Consider the following 16,532-nt stretch of genomic DNA (forward strand, 5'->3'; position numbering starts at 1 on the left):
TTAAAAGCTATATGGAATGCAGTGTTTTACTATTATATTTACTTTCCAAATATTACTGGAGGAAGTTTGCTTTGATCCCTCCTGGCTTTGTACAAATCCCTTTCATTACTTGAGCATTTGCCTGGGCATACTTCAGACCAGGTTTGGGTGCTGAAGGGTTAATGGGGGGATGTTTTTGGAAGGTAGTGGGGCCCACTGGGGGGGCCTCTACTGGGAGCCGCAGTCTCTTTTGCTTATTAGCCCCTCATCAAGATTACTGCAGACAGGAGGCCAGTGGACAGGACAACAGATTGAGGCCTGACAATCTGTTTATACCATACAGAGAAAATATCATTAGAGCGGAGGTCAGCTGCTTTTCTGAGCTGCAGACATTCTCATGTCGAGCTTGGAGATTTACCCATACATCCGCTTGGTTTATTGGAAATAAGATATATTGTAGAGTATGTTGTGGACTCCAGGTGATCATGGATGACATCTTAATAAGATCCAGAGGAGAACACAGACCCTCACACAGACAGGTAGTGAGAACGGCCCCAGTTGGCATTTAAACCACTTTATTGTGCTAATCAGGTATTAGAGACAATGGGAGCAATTAGTGAAGCCACAACAGAGATTTGTTTTTGGTGAGCCACTTCTCCCTCAGTGAGAAACCTTGGGGATTTGGTATATTGGTGTATCCAGTGCCGCTGCTCTCTAAGATGCTTGAACGGACCAGAATCCTCTTACTGGGAACTCCCACTATCCGCACTAATTCTCCTGAGGAGGAGGTGAACCACAGTGTTGTAGTTATCACAGGCTCTTGTTGTGGCTTCAGCTGTCAAGCTGCTGCAGTAAAACTCGTTAGGAACTCAGAGGACGGGTCCTAATGACTCTGGTGAACCTCTGGCTTTTCCTGTGGTGCCATGCTTACATCAGAAATTTCCCTTGATCAACACTTTTCCATGACACAGTGTTCCCAAATCCTACCGTCACATTTCAGTTTCATTTGCAGCAGGCATTCCTTGTCCAAAGTGGATGAATTCTTATGTTTCTGTGATCCCAGGACCTTTATTCTAGTTACAGCAGGTTTTGTTTATTTTATGTAATTCATTTAAAAGATAAAATGATTATGAAACTGTTTTGGAATCAGCAAATATAATATATGGCAGCAAATATAATTCCCATTGGTAAGTGAGGGCTGACAGCGTCACAGCTGATTGTGTTATTTCTCACATGGCAAGGAATCATTGTGAAAGATGAGATTAGACTAGAGATGTGAACTGTGATTCACTCACAGCTGAGTCACATCTGAGGGACTTCAACTTTTGTTAACCAACCTCATAGTCATGCTATTTCTCATAGGGAAATAGGCAGTTGAAAGTCAACATTGAAGCAGCAGAGATTAGGATTATTGGTCCACTGTATGGATCAAGTTACAAAAATGGGGGATCCTGCATTTCCCATAATGCAATACAGTAGGATCTTTTTTAATACTCCCTGCTTAGTAAATATTCTTGTCTTTCAGTTCCACATGTCTCATAATCATTTGCGTCTCCAAGCTCAAGCCAAAATGTCCCTGATGATATCACCAGGGTTATTTTCTCAGACATGAAAAGGCTCCTCCAGAGCCACAGAAGACATTAAACAACTGTTTTCCCAGAATTCATATTGTTAAGCACAAAGAGTAAACTAATGGTTAGATGGAAAAGTGCACCTTTCATTTCCTGAACTTCAGCCAGTTGCCATCCTGTATTGAAGAAATAAATTTCAGCCTCTAGGGGCTGCCATCAGACATTTTAGAGTTTGAGTCTTGGTATAGTCATCCTTAATACTATGTGCTGTTGCCTAAGTTTTCCTGTTTTTGTCTGCTTTGTGTTAAATGGAGTTTGAATGCCTCCCCATCGGAGCTCTGGCAGCTTTCTTTGTTGCCAGAGTTTTTTTTTTAAAAGAGCGTGGGGGGGAGAGGGGGTGAAGTTAAGGGTCACAAGGCAATTGGAGCCCTTTTGAGATGCCATTGTTGTGGAGGGTCAGACAGGAATGGATGTTCAGATGTAGAGGGGAGGGAATGTGTGCGGGGGAGAGACACACACACACACACGTACCCACAGCAAATCTCCTGTCTGGGACTTTTTAAGGAGACATATAAATTATAAACAGCTCTGTCCCTCCTCTATCAGGAGAAGGTGGGAATTTTTCCGGAGGACTGTTACTCACTTGCTCCAAAAACCACTGCTTGCTGTTTGAACCAGTTGAAACATGCAGGACACTGATCATCTTTCATTCCAGGTGCTTTAATCTTGTCCATGTCTGACATTACATAAAAACTCCATAAATTAAGTTTGCCAGAATTTGTTGTTCTGACTGTTGTGGTCAGCGTGTTAATAGATGCACCTCAGCGGCCAGTTATTGACAGCTGTAAACCTCACTTACTATTCAATAGCAGACATAGTGTTGGCTGCCCATTAGCGGCCAGCTGCTGCTCTTCCCACAGCTTGTAAAATGCCACCAACAGTGTTTCTTCTTCTGCTGCTTTTTACCAGTGGAAACTTGAGCAGACGTACACACACAGCAGCAAGTGAATTGTGCATTTGAGTGATTAGAAGCAGTTTAATAGAATGTGATCATCTTTTATTATTATAATTCAAAACACACACGACCTGTTCTGTACTCTGACGTAATTGAGTCAAAGAACATTGTGTATGTCTTTAAAAAAAAACACAATTTGTGCACTATGCCACATGCAAGGTTATTTCAGTCAAGTTTTGAGTGAGTATTTGGGATGGCAGGACAGTTTGTGTGGGACTGAGACAAACTGTACCACAGTGTGTGTGTGTTTATGGTAATGAAAGAACATGTCACCCAGTGCAACAGTGTGGCTCAATGAAATGTTGTTAATATTGTTAATGACAATGGAGCTCTACGGCCAAGAGGAATAATACATATCAAACTTTGGATACTGTCCTACTATACCATACAATAATTAGGTTGTAATTCATCTTTTCATGGGATTTGTAGACAAAACTGAAAAATATAGAATGTTTGCAGACTTAAGACCTGTTGAATGTGATGCTGCTCTCACATGCTCTATATCATTTATCAGCATTTTCCAAAATATACACAGCAGTCACAAAGACGGTCATTGGAGTGTTTTCTGATCGGTCTCCTCTGTCTTCAAAGTTTGGTTTCTTCACAAAAACTGGTTGGTTGTTTGTGTCCATGGCTCATAGAAAACTGCTGACTGCTGCTGACACCCTGACCTCCTCCTTAGGGGAGGTTTTATGATGTTGTGTTTCATTCTCCCCCATGTGGGTTGAGGAAACTTATATTTAATAAGGTAACTACTATCCTGATGGAAAGTAATGATTTAAAGAATCAATCAGAGTAGTTCTTCCTTTAACAGCCAGAATGTATCAGTTCACGTTCCTGTTCTTCAACACAGTAATACCACACAGTGAAGGTTTAAAGGAGGGTCAGGGTCCTGTTCATAGCTGTTCATAGCTGAAAAGTCTAAAATTGCTTGTGAGTGTATTGTGTATTGTGTGTTGTAAGCATGTTGTGTATACCACAGATCACTGCCCCATATGGGACCGTGTCTAAGCTGCAAAGACTGACTCAGAGGGACAGATTGTCTTGTTGTCCGTTAATCTGGACAGTATCTGTTTTATAGGGACGACGACCCCCCGTCATGGTTTGTCTGTGCCCTGGATGAGACTGGATTGAAGGAATACACTGAAGTTTGCAGGGTTGTGCGACGGGTCGAGTGATGAGAACACACACACGTAGACACCTAATTTATCCTCATGTCACCTGTAGATCAGTGACTTATCAAAATGAGTGTGGTTCCTCACAATAAATCACCTCTGCCAAACAGAGAGCTGGGCCAGTTTTCACCTCCATAAACTGTACAGCAATGTTGGTCTGCAGGATGAAAGGCGAGGAAGACCTAAACGGCCATTTCTTTATGCATGCAGTCTGACATCATGGTCATAGAGGTAACTAACATTTAAAGGGCTGTTATTTCTGTTAGTCACTAACAGCTTTTTGTGGTCGTGCTTCTCTCACGTTTTAAATTTTGTAGTGAAATGGCCGTACAGGACGATGGCCACATTCTTAATACCCTCAACTATAACTGTTCACTTGTTTATCCTGCAGGAGTCATGACACCAGACCTATTTAAACAGCTGAACTGAACTGTCTCTCCAGCTAATTTTCTCTAGCTGTGATAGGCTCTCTTCTTGTGCTGTAAGAAGAAGCAGTCTCAATACAGAATTTCCCCTCTGATTCTTTTTTTTTTTTTTTTTTTTTTTTAGTTCAGAAGGATAAGAAACTTGATTTTGAAATATTCATTCCTACTGAAATATGTCTGTTGTAAAATAAATATCATGCAAGTAACATCGTCTTGTCCACGGCCAGTACTGGCAGATTAGCAGTGCTAACAGTAGTGCTACATTGACTACACCTGTCGGTCACATGACCCTCACCTTGCTGATGACAGTGGTCTGGTCCAGGCCACCCCCTCAGTTTACTATGAACAGTGTCACTTACGGCTGATTAGTGGGAGTCACAAATCTAACACTACAGTGTATATTAAACAAATCTGAGCATCCATATTCCCGGACAGAGAGACTGTGGGCATTAAGCTCTTTGTGTGGCCGACCTGGCTGAGATTCCATGTGGGCCTGCTGTCTATTTCTCCATTGTGTGGCAGCTTTAATGAAAGCAGCAGCCAGTCACTGAGGAATGTGAAGCTGTGGAGCTGCTGTGAATCACCACTTTACACATTTGCATGTCGCTTGTTCAAGGCGCTGAAGGCCTGCCTCTCCTGAACACCGCCCCCCCCTCCCTCCGTCCTCCCCACCAAGTGTTTGATTAAACTTTTTTTGTTGTTGTGATCGCAGCAGGTTGGAGTTAAGCCTTATGCTGGGCTCAGGACATGGGGTTTGGGGTTTGGGCTGGAGTTTGGGGTTGGGGGTGGGGAGCAGGAGGGGAGTTGGGGGGGGAGTAAGGCATTAGTCTAGCTGCCACAGAGGCCTCCGCCAACCAGATAGGGCTGGATAAGCTCCCACCATCTCTGCTCCCAAAGGTGGGGGTGGAAGTTGAAGAGACTGGGGAGCAACAATCCATTGATCCAAGACCTGCACTCGTACTAATCCTAGACTGGATTCCGGGACTGGGTCACACATTTTCAACTGAACGTGAACGTTCTTCACATAAATGTAATAAACATGTAAATTAATTAGTCTGTATTAAGTTAATAAATCAGAAGTCTGATTCTGGTCCTAGTTAATTTAATTTAATCTGATTTTAGTCTAAACATATATAAGTCACTATATAAATACAGGTCCCTGATTTGGTGACCTATATTATAAACTCATAACATTTTTTGTACTTCTGTTTTTTAGCAGACATACAGTACATCCATCGATACAGCTATTAAAAAACGAACCTGCCACAGTGTTTTGATTTTTTGAAATAGAGAGCCTTAGGGTTAGGGTTGAGTAAGATTGAATCCCAGCATCACTGTGATTGACTGGAGTCACTCTAGATTAAAGTGCATATGCAGAGAAATTCCTGAAAAACCTGTAAATATAGAAATCATGGCTGTGAACAGCGAGTCCAGTTCTGGTTCAGAGTGAGACAAAGATGCTATCAATGAACCAGTGGCTGAATGAGTCAAATCCAGTTATCCATCCCATGTTTTCCTCCCCTCACTCTCTGCTGGGGTGATTACTCTGCTTTACTCCAGCTCAGCTTGGTCCCCAGAGAGGCTCACTCACACTCCAAAACACACTTCCCACCACTCACACACGGAGTCCCAGTGGTGTGGCATGGAGGTGCAGCCGATCCTTCTCGGCAGCTAACTGGGAGCAGCGTGGATGGAGCGCTGCAGTGTACCGGATGGAGAACCTGTGGACTGACCTCTGATCGTTCTGCACTGACTGGAGACCTCAGCAGACCGCTTCGCCATGGAGTTTGGAAGAGTTTGGTCCAGATATCAGAGGACGGTGCTGATCACCATGATGATGTTCAAACTGGGTAAGTCATCAGCTTCAGTTGAGCACTTTACTGCTACTGTCAGGATGTAAGAGTGGGAACTTTAGACTGTTTCAAAGGAAAAAAAAAACAACAATTCACTATTTCATCCACCTGTTGCTGTAACCTTTGCTTGTGTGTGTGTGTGTGTGTGTGTGTGTGTGTGCTGTACGAATAAATGATAGACTGGTAATAATTAATTTTACAAGCCCATACTTAATATAATAATAATTTACTGTTCATTTCCAAGAAGCTGAAGTACTGTAGTCAATTGATAGATTTCCAATCAATATACTCCACGTAATTGTCATGATCAGTGCACAGCAGGTTAGAAATCTGTCTACAGACAACCACACAGATACACAAATGGAGAATAATGCATAAATAAATCAAGTAACCAGTCGTAAATAAACATCAATGTAAATATTTCCCCCGGTAATCAGTGCTGAATTACAAAGTTCTTTCCATGAAAAATCCCAGGGACTGATCAGAAATTTTAGACCCACAACAGGTTTGTTTGGTTTTGTTTTTTTTGTTTTTTTTGTTGTTTTTTTAATTTACTAGCATCAAAGGTTGCTGTTAATTGCAAAGTAAGAAATCCATCTTTAAACAGCAGCTCCATCCAGCAGCATCATTGTTTCATGAGTACATGGATCATTTGTCCAGATGTATAGAGCACGTTTCTAAATTTGTCTTCAGTGTTTACAAGTCTAATACTGTAACAGACAAAGAACTAATTTAAGAGGATTTAACTAGATGAGTTTCCTCATGTGATGAATGTGCAGCTGGTGCAGCACAGTCTTGGGGTGTGTCTGATTTGGGGTGGGGGTGTGGTGTGGGGGGTCGACCCCAGCACCTTATGAAACTCTGTTGACCCATTTTTCCCGCGACCTTCATTTACGTAAAGCGTCTGAAGCTCATTTAAAAGGTGGCGGGCCGGCAGCAGGGATTGGCTGTGGGTGGCATTGTTAAAGATCACCATGGTAACGAGCTGAGTGCCCGGCTGCACTGCTGCACAGCTTTTTTTTTTTTTTTTTGTCTCATCTTTGAAAGGAGGGAGTGATTAAGGAGCGTGGCAAGAGACCTGGCACTCTGAGCTCTTCAGGATTTAAAGAAAAACACAGCAGCAAAAAAAAAAAACACAGGGAGCAGAAAACATGTGATGATGAAGATGAAAATGACAGGGAATCTAAGCTCTAATACTGTTAAGTCACAAATACAAATAAATCACAAATACAGCTTTTTTTTTTTTTTTTTAGCTTTAATGAAATCAGCAGAAGTTTTATGAAAGAGTAAAGAAAAAAAACAGAAGAACCATCCTCCCTCTCCTTCATGAGACTCTGAAGTGCTGCCACCTCCAGATGATACACACAGAGGAGACAAGTGCATTTAAGGCTTTCAGTGTAAAACTGTGACTAATTCAAGGAGAATTTGTTCTAATAGGTGCTGGATAATGACCCATAAGCTGAGAAATGTGGAGTTGAAATGGTCGACAGTGAGTCACAACACAGTGACGTGGAGCTCACTGTAACTGTAAAAGCTGGTCTTATAATTCTAATATGTACAAAAAAGTGGCTTTACCTTAAAAACACATTTGTCATTTGTTTGCCCCAAACTAAACATTGTGTTAGAGGTGACGCAGCCTTTGCAGCAGCTCAACCAGGAGACAAAAGGATGTGTGTCTCAGACTCAGTGTGTAACTGTGACTGATTCAAGGAGCACTTTTTTTTTTCTTGTATAAAGCAAAGCAGCCAACTGCTGTGGAGCCTTTGGCGCACAAAGCTGAAACCAGGCAGAGCTGCCAGTCTCTTGTGGTGAATCAATAAAATTCCTCTGAGCTCAACTTGTGCATTAGCCAGGGGCTTCCCTTTCTCTGTGATTCACAGTGTTGCTGCTTCCTCTGCCCTGCAGCGTGACTCTCTGCTTACTTTGTGTTACCGTTGCCGTGACTCGGGGTAAACAATTTCTCCCCCCTCCATTCGAATGGCTGTAAAAAAGATCACAAATATATATTTTAATTTTTCAGTAATTTTCAGCCGCTGATTCATTCACATTTGTTGCTTTAGTGACAATTTGGGGCAGCATGTAAGAATGAAGGGCGTGTGAGTCAAAGTAAACTACAGTGAGTGAGTTCATGCTAAAAGAAAATTACTGGATTAGGAATGAGCAGCTCTGATTGATGTACAGTATATACAGACTGTACTTTATTCCATAATGTTTGATGTTTTGCCAACAAAGTGCCTTCTTCACTAAACCATGAGGAGTAAACAAACATGTTGGATGCTCAGGTGAAGCCTGTTAATGATGAGCTTGTCATACTGTGATTCTGCTCCATGTTGACATGATTCATCACATTATTCAAGCTGCCAGTCTCCTGTTCTACCACATCCCAAAGGTGGTCTGCTGGAGACTGGAGACTGCGAAGCTCGCTGAACTCACTGTCATGTTCATGAAACCAGTCTGAGACGACTTTATCTTTGTGACATGGAGCATTATCCTGCTGGAAGTAGCCATTAGAAGATGGTGAACTGTGGCCATGAAGGGATGAACATGGTCAGCAACAATACTCAGACACACTGTGACATTCAGACCATGACTGATTGGTATTAAGGCCCAAAGTGAACCAAGAAAACTTTCCCCACACCATCACACCACCACCACCACCACCACCAGCAGCCTGGACTGTTGACACAAGGCAGGTTGGCTCCATGGATTCATGCTGTTGACTCCAAACTCTGACCCTACCATCTGCAGCCTCAGCAGAAATCCAGATCCATCGGACCAGGCTACATTTTTCAGTTTTGGTGAGCCTGTGTCCACTGCAGCCTCAGGTCTCTGTTCTTGGCTGACAGGACTGGAACCTGATGTGGTCTCTGCTGTTGTAGACCATCCACCTCATGGTTGGACGTGTTGTTCATTCTGAGAAGCTTCTCCGTTCACCACAGTTGTGCAGACTGGTTATCTGAGTTAGCGTAGCCTTTCTGTCAGCTCCAACCAGTCTGACCTCTGACCTCTCTCATCAACAAACTGTTTCTGTTCACTGTTGGCTCCATTCTGGAGTTCTGAGAACGAGCAGGTGTTCCTAATAAAGGAACATGTTCATCTACACTGGGTGTAGATGAACGGTTTTCATTTTGGAAGGTTTTCCTGTTTCACATTTTTATTGTCTTTAAACTTGGTCTAAAGATTGATGTTAGTTTTTGGAAATCAGACTTCTCATCAGAGGAAGTGGTCCCCCCTTGAAGACACGTGCTGAGGTCTCTGGACAGCATCAGTGGTTAGATCACTCAGCAGTTCTGCTCTTTGTTATTGTTGGTTTGAGATACTGGTACCAGTCAGTGCCAGGGATCAGCTCTGTCTGGCAATAACCATGATCTATGAAGTGCTCTGAGAGGTGTGTGTGTGTGTGGTGGGGGTGGGAGGGAGTGAGCTGTGTGTAGGAGGAGCAGTTATCTCCCTGGAATGTGCAAGGGGTTGATGGGGTTTGAATGGAGGGGTGAAGAGTGAGGAGACCCCCGCTGTCCCTGTCAGGCCTCAGGATTGAGATGAGATTACAGGTAGTGGAGGTCAAAGTGCATGATTCTGATGGAGTTCAGCTTTATAGGTCAGTCCTGAGGGGGGCGGGGGGGGGGGGGGGGGGGGGGGGGGGGTCTTGGCTGTCTTTGACAAGGGAGGTGTAAGAAAAGAAGAATGAAAAGGAAAAAAAAAAAAGTAAAACTGATTTCAATACAATTGAGAGCCAGCAGAGGGGGGTAAAAGAAGGAGATGATGCAAGACAGAGGCAATGACACCTCTGAAACAGACATCACAGCTTGGGTTAAGATAAGGAGGAAGACACATGCAAAGCACACCACCTTCCCCATCAAACTAACACATTCTGTAGCATTTGGTTTACCTGGGAAACAAGGCAAGCTGACGGACCGACTGCATTTACATCCCTCACAGAAAAAATCTTCCTACCCTTATATCAAATTCATGGATCTTCATTATCAGGTCACAATTTCAGTTTGTCCAATATTTTGGTTTATGATCAGAAACCTGCAAAATTAATGAGATTCTCATCAGCCTCAAATGTACTCTGTGTTTTAGTGCTGATTACAAAATGTTAGCATGCTAACACACTAAACTGAGATGGTGAACATGATGAAATTTGATGATTGAATTCATTCTTCTCTTGAAATAATATATTATTTTGTTCAATTAATTTATTAACAGATTTTAATTCACTTAAAAACTCGCCTTCATTACGAAACAAATCCCACAAGAATTCACACAAAGGCTAAAAAGCAGAAGTACTTCTTTCTTCCCCCTCTTAGTACTTCTTTCTTCCTTCTCTTATTTTAGTATTAAAAACTTTTTTTTTTTTTCTTGTTCAACTTTGTGTGTTATGGGACTTGTCAGTCCAATTCATCTGTCTGTTTTTGCACCAACAACACCACGTCAAATTCCTTGTATGTGTAACATACCTGGCAATAAAAGTTTTCTGATTCTGATTTTCTCTGAAAATATTTCCCGTCATTGTAAATTCATTCACCTGGGTCTGGTTGCACTTCACTGCACCTCATTCTAACAGTGTAAATATCAGCTTAGGTTATAAACACTATTCTGGTGCCTGTTATCAGTATTCAAATTAAAGCAGAGGAAGCGCAAAGAACACAAACAACTTGACAGGATTTATCAGGTATGGAAAGTAAGGTGGTGGAGGGAGGAGAAGTGAGACACTGATGTGAAGAGGAAGGCACAGCATTGGAGCAGATAAAGGGAGTGACAGCAGATGCATGTGAAAGGAAGTGGGAATGTTAAAGTGGATGCAGCAGGAAATGAGGAATGTAGGTGTTGCGGGGAAAATATAAACACATTGTTACAGAAGTGTTGTTGTTGATGAGCAGAGGAGCAGATTGTCTGCCCTTCCGTTGGAGCCAAATCACCCTACAGTTCAGTGATGCCAGACAGAGTGTTGGTGTTTGTGGTAAAAGTCAAGCACCTTGTTTGGAGACACAGGAGGGAAAAAAAGAGTCAAATATCTTGTTTGGCAACAACAGTTTGGCAGCTCAGGAAGAACATTCACAGAGTTTCCAGGAAGAAGAATGGTTGAAGAGGGTCATCAAAATTAGGAATCATCCTCCTTTAAGCATGAAGAGCCACAACAATTGTATAGTCATTAGGTCTAGAGCTGTTAAGCTTTATTTCTCCTCGGACTGAGTGTCAGAGCAATGGACTTTCTTTAAGCTCTGCTCCAGCTCTGCCACAGCACAGAAAGCATAGCATTGCTTAGCATAAAAAGACAACTGCATTCATGAAGTGTTTGATGCTATTACCACTCTACTTGTTACAGCCTTTACAACAGTAGTGAGTGAAACGTTCATAGACAACACTGACAGCTGCTAGCTCAGTCATGTGATAAGTTTACTTGTAACATCATCTGGCAAGTCCAGAGGAAAGAGGGGCCTGTTACTCTTCATCATCTGACTGGTTTCTAAGCACCTATTAAGTGTTACAGTCATAGGCAGCCCACTGCATAGATAAATCTTTGTCATTGCACAGTCATACTTGTGTGTCTGTGTGCATCTGTCTGTGTCTGTGTGTCTGTGTCAGTAGTGTGCGATGCGGTAGCTCTTCCCCATTCTCCATTTCTTGTGCACACATGCACACTGACACACACACTCTAGGACACACATGTACATACAACAACAGTGACATAAGAAAACAATGCTAGACAGGGCATGGCTATAAACAGAGCACTGGTAGACAGCAGTTATGGTTGTTTATTAAAAAGTATATATTTGATATATTAGCAGCAAGAAAAAGTGCAGAGTGCTAGTTTGCATTATACGTTGCCAAAAAAGTTAATATTACAGGTTTATTATATTGCACTATAGGTTGTTTAACAGTCTGACTGCCTGGGGAAAGAAGCTCTTCCCCATTCTGGAGGTGGGGGCAGTGATACTGCAGAACCTTCTGCCTGATGGTAGTAAGGTGAAGAGTCCATGGGAGGGATGGGTAATGCCCTTGGCAATGTTCTTGGCTTTGCGCAGGCAGCGGTGTTGTAGATGTCTGAGAGGGGGGCAGAGAGGCTCCCGTGATCTTTTCAGCAGTCCTCACAATCTGCTGCAGGGCCTTACAGTCTGCAGCAGTGCAATTACCAAACCATGCTGTGATGGTCTGTAGAATGTTGTCAGGATGGAGGTTGGGAAGTGGGCTTCTCGCAGCCTCCTCAGAAAGTACAGATGCTGCTGGGCTTTCTTTGCAATGTGTTTGGTGTTTTGTGTCCATGTGAGGTCGTCTGTTACGTGCACGTCCAGAAACTTTGTACTCTGGACAATCTCCACTGGCAGGTTGTTGATGCACAGTGGACTGTGTCTGTGTGGGGTCCGTCTGAAGTCAATGACCAGTTCTTTAGTTTTGCCCATGTTGAGGGACAGGTTGTTGTCGCTGAGCGGTGTCACCTCCTCTCTGTACAGGGCCTCGTTGCCTCCGCTGATCAAATCCACCATGCTTGTGTCATCAGCAAACTTGATGATGAGGTTTGAGCTGTGCGTTGCCACACAGTCATGTGTGAGGAGAGTGAACAGCAGCGGACCGGCTGTTTAACTACCAAGTTATTTAACTTTACCTTTTACCTCTCTGTTTAGACTGGGACCAAATGTTATCTTTTTTTTTTTTCAGAGTAAAATTTTCCAGTCACCTCTCTCATCACCTGTACCTTACCACCCGGCTTCTGTACCTGAGCCTTAATGTCCCCTGGGTTCACTGGCATGATAACAAACCATTACTGCCACCCTGTGGTCTAATGTGTAATACCACCTGATCATTGCAGCGCTCACTTCTTTAAAGTAAAAACTGCAAAACTGAATCAAGGATGTGAGTTATCTTAACTATTTCACTCTGTTCAGCATGATGCTGTAACACATGCATTTTCAAAATATGCCTTGTATGAACTAACCAGTAGATCTGCTAAAAAAAAAGAAAATAACAACTCATCCAAACAAACTGGTGCACACAAAGTCTGTGTGTGCACTAATTGTACCCAGTCTCTTAATGACAGATCGAGCCTGTCAGGTTTTCTAATCTTACGTGTAGATCTTGATCACCTGATCATTACAGTCCTCACAAGGACTGTCAGTCCATTGTAATTCCTGAGCGTCCTGAGTGAATAAAAGATGTTTGGCTCGTTGATGTTGACCTGACAGCCCTGGCTGTCACGTTTGATCTAATCTGTCCAAGACTTGTACACATTCGCGCGCACAGGCACAGGCGCGCGAATGTGCACACTGTACACATTCGGGCGCACAGGCACAGGCGCGCGAATGTGTACAGTGTGCGCATGTCCCTTCTTACGTCACAACGTAAGAAGGGACATCAAAGCCCTTCTTACGTTGTGACGTCAAAATGTGGCATCAAAGGTTGTGGGAAGTTACAAATAGACCTTAAAACCTGCATTTAGCCACTCAGAGCGACATCAAGACAAAAGAAAAGTAAAAGACAGAAGCAAAAGCAGAATCGTTAAAGGCTAGACGACCGCACTGAAAACCACAATCATAGCCACAATGTCAGAATCTACGCAAACTCAATCCCGACTTACCAGGGCGGTGATCACACTAGAGGATCTTCAGCCGCTGGTAAAGAAATATATTCAGCAATTTTATAACAGTGAGCGCAAATTTACAGCCATTGGGCTAACACAAGAGCACTCACTAGCTGTCATGACTGAAATGCTAACCAATCTGGTGCAAAGCTGTTGCAAATCTTTATTGACAAAACTAGTGGCTTTGTCTAATGAAGGGTTTGCCACACTTACTCCAGATTGTGTTGGAAACGCGTTGAAAAACTCACATCTTGCAGACTCCCTCGCTGTGAGTTTTGCTGAGGCTTTCCAAATCCCACATACACTTTGTGAGAAGCCTGAAATTCTAGCAGAACTTATTGAGTCAGAAGTGTCAAAGACATTGAGCTATCTTGTAGACATTATTTCCAAAACCCAGAATTTACCACCAGATCCTGGGATTTTTGTGAGCGGCAGTATACCCTCTCCACACCTACATGAAATGGTTACTGAAGCCTTCCGATATCTGAAACAATGTTTTGTTTCGTCTCAATGTTTTGCTCTGCAAAAATGCTGGGACTCTGTGCAGTCTGCCAGAAAAACACACTCTGTTTCCCCTGAAGCTGTGGCTGCTATTCTTATGAACTGGTCCTATGGAATGTCAGACATGGCAGAGGCCCGTGATGCTGCTTTTAGCATCACAAACCTCATTCAGGAGTTACAAATTTCGTTGCCTGAAAGAGAGAGACTTCCAAGACTTTCTTTTAATGCAATGTTAATTGTTAACCACTTGGAAAAGTATTTCTCTCAATTTTCCATGTCTACAAAAACCCTCACCACTGCCCAAAAGAAAGAACATTTTATCAAGTTTGTCACAGAACAATTTGATGAAATGATGGCAAAGCTGGAGAGTGAGTTTTCAAAAAAAGACCCAGAGTTCCTGGTGAGTCTGACACAGGATTCAGGGTCAAATATACGTGCACCTGACACTGCCACTTCAACAGCGATTACAACAAGGAACACTCCGGTGAGGTCGGTTACTACCAACATCACAACTGAGTTTGATTACTTGTTTAAATTATTGCTCAATCAGTTGGAGAATCCTCTGGAATACAGTAGAATAGCGTACAGAATGTATTCACAGGGGCTCGTCAGAAGCATATACGATCATATGATGGTTGCTTTCAAATATCCGATGCCCCATATTCCATTCAACAAATGTCTATTACACGCTGTCATCTCGGCACACACGGGGAAGGTGGATGGCACTGACCAACACTTTTCTCATGAAGTACTGTATGCCATGATAGGGGATGCAGTAGCAAAGTTCATGAATCAGGGGAGAATCTGGATGGAAGCAGAGCTATCATTAACAGCAAGACAAAGTGAGCAAGTCTTTGGTGCACTAGTTGACATCACAAACTTGATCATGGAGACGCTGACCAGACCAGAGAAAAAAACCACAAGGTCTTCTGATGCCAGCTGCAGTCAGCAAAGTCAGCAAAATGAATCTGTGCCACTTAATCCGTCCTCTTCTCCATCAGAGGACAGGGCCGACACCCTCATCACTACTCTTATCATGAAGATTTTCCTCAAATCCCTGGAGAATAGCAAAGGGTTTTTTCACAAAATACATTTCAATAACATCAATCAACTGTCAAAGGATGTACTGGACGAGATTAACATCTGTGACTTTAAGATCAGAAAAATCAAGAAGAACATGAAGAAAATTACCAAGGCTGTGATGAAAGACCTTGACAAGGAGTTTCGCTCTCTAGAGAAACCACTAGAGGGTGCAATGGCATCAAAAGACACAGCTTTAGAAGATGCTGTTGTGAAGTATCTAAAAATCCATCTGAGTGCCCTTCTTGACCCAAAGAAGAAGTCCGCCGCTGCCAGGTTTTTCTTAGCTTTAACAAAACCCTTCCGGTGCTGCATCGAGAACTGCTGTGAAGAATAATTACCCCTCCATTAGCCCCAACCCTAAAACCATGTCTCGGGCTTCAAATTGACATTTAAAGACATGAACCACCCTGCCCCAAACACACCCCATACCCCAAACACACCCCATACCCCATACCCCACCCTAACACTCCCTCCCCCATCACCATGGGTTCACTCCGGTTTCCCCACACCCCCCCCCCAAAAAAAAACACACCCCATACCCCACCCCAACACTCCCTTCCCCATTACTGTGGGTTTACTCCGGGTGCTCCGGTTCCCCCCCCCCAAAAAAAAAAAAAAAACACACCCCATACCCCACCCCAACACTCCCTTCCCCATTACTGTGGGTTTACTCCGGGTGCTCCGGTTTCCCCACATTTCCCCTTCAATAAAAATTTCAAAATATATATATATATTTTAGTTATGTTTTTTTCCTCTAAACTCAGGTTGATTGTGATTATAAGAAGTGCATGTTTAATTTTCAACATAGTACAAGATGATGGACAACACACACTGTGTTCCAATAAAGCTTCTGAAAAACTGTTGAGAAAGTGTTAATGGATAAAATCACCAGGCAAATATGTGTTTTTGGTTAATCTTGTGAGTTACACATGACAATGATAAATAACATAATTAGAACTGAGAGATGGGCTGTGAACTGCAGCACAGAGGCCTAATTGTCATGAGATGACCTCCCACAACTGTGCACAGTGTGGAGTGGAGACCACCTTCTACTCTGAGTCTGTCAATCAGCAGTAAAACGCCACTAAATGAACACAGTGAGGTTTACAATGCAAGCAATCACTCATTCAGTCAGTGAGTTCATCCCGACTTCATAATCTGATGACATTAAGGTTGAAGAAACACGGTTGATGCTTCATCTCCCCTGATAGGATTAATATACTGATTCCTTTAGAACAATTATTTATTTCATTTCAGATCTGAGCACTTTAGGAAATGTGTTCTTCACTATTTGTTGCTTTTTATTTGTCCATTGCAGCTAACACCCGACATCTGTGACGACTGTACTTAA

The 16,532-nt window shown here is 42.8% G+C and overlaps 1 protein-coding gene across 1 annotated transcript in view; it reads left to right on the forward strand.

Annotated features, from left to right (window-relative positions):
* Positions 1-5,945: 5,945 nt before the first annotated feature.
* Positions 5,946-16,532, forward strand: part of LOC121185099 (protein crumbs homolog 1-like) — a 55,564-nt gene continuing 44,977 nt past the window's right edge. The window contains exon 1 of the mRNA XM_041043085.1: positions 5,946-6,015. Coding sequence (XP_040899019.1) covers positions 5,946-6,015 — 70 coding nt within the window. The remainder of the gene's footprint in view (positions 6,016-16,532) is intronic.

Source organism: Toxotes jaculatrix, chromosome 7 (assembly GCF_017976425.1).
Source record: "Toxotes jaculatrix isolate fToxJac2 chromosome 7, fToxJac2.pri, whole genome shotgun sequence".
NCBI classification, from domain to species: Eukaryota; Metazoa; Chordata; class Actinopteri; family Toxotidae; genus Toxotes; species Toxotes jaculatrix.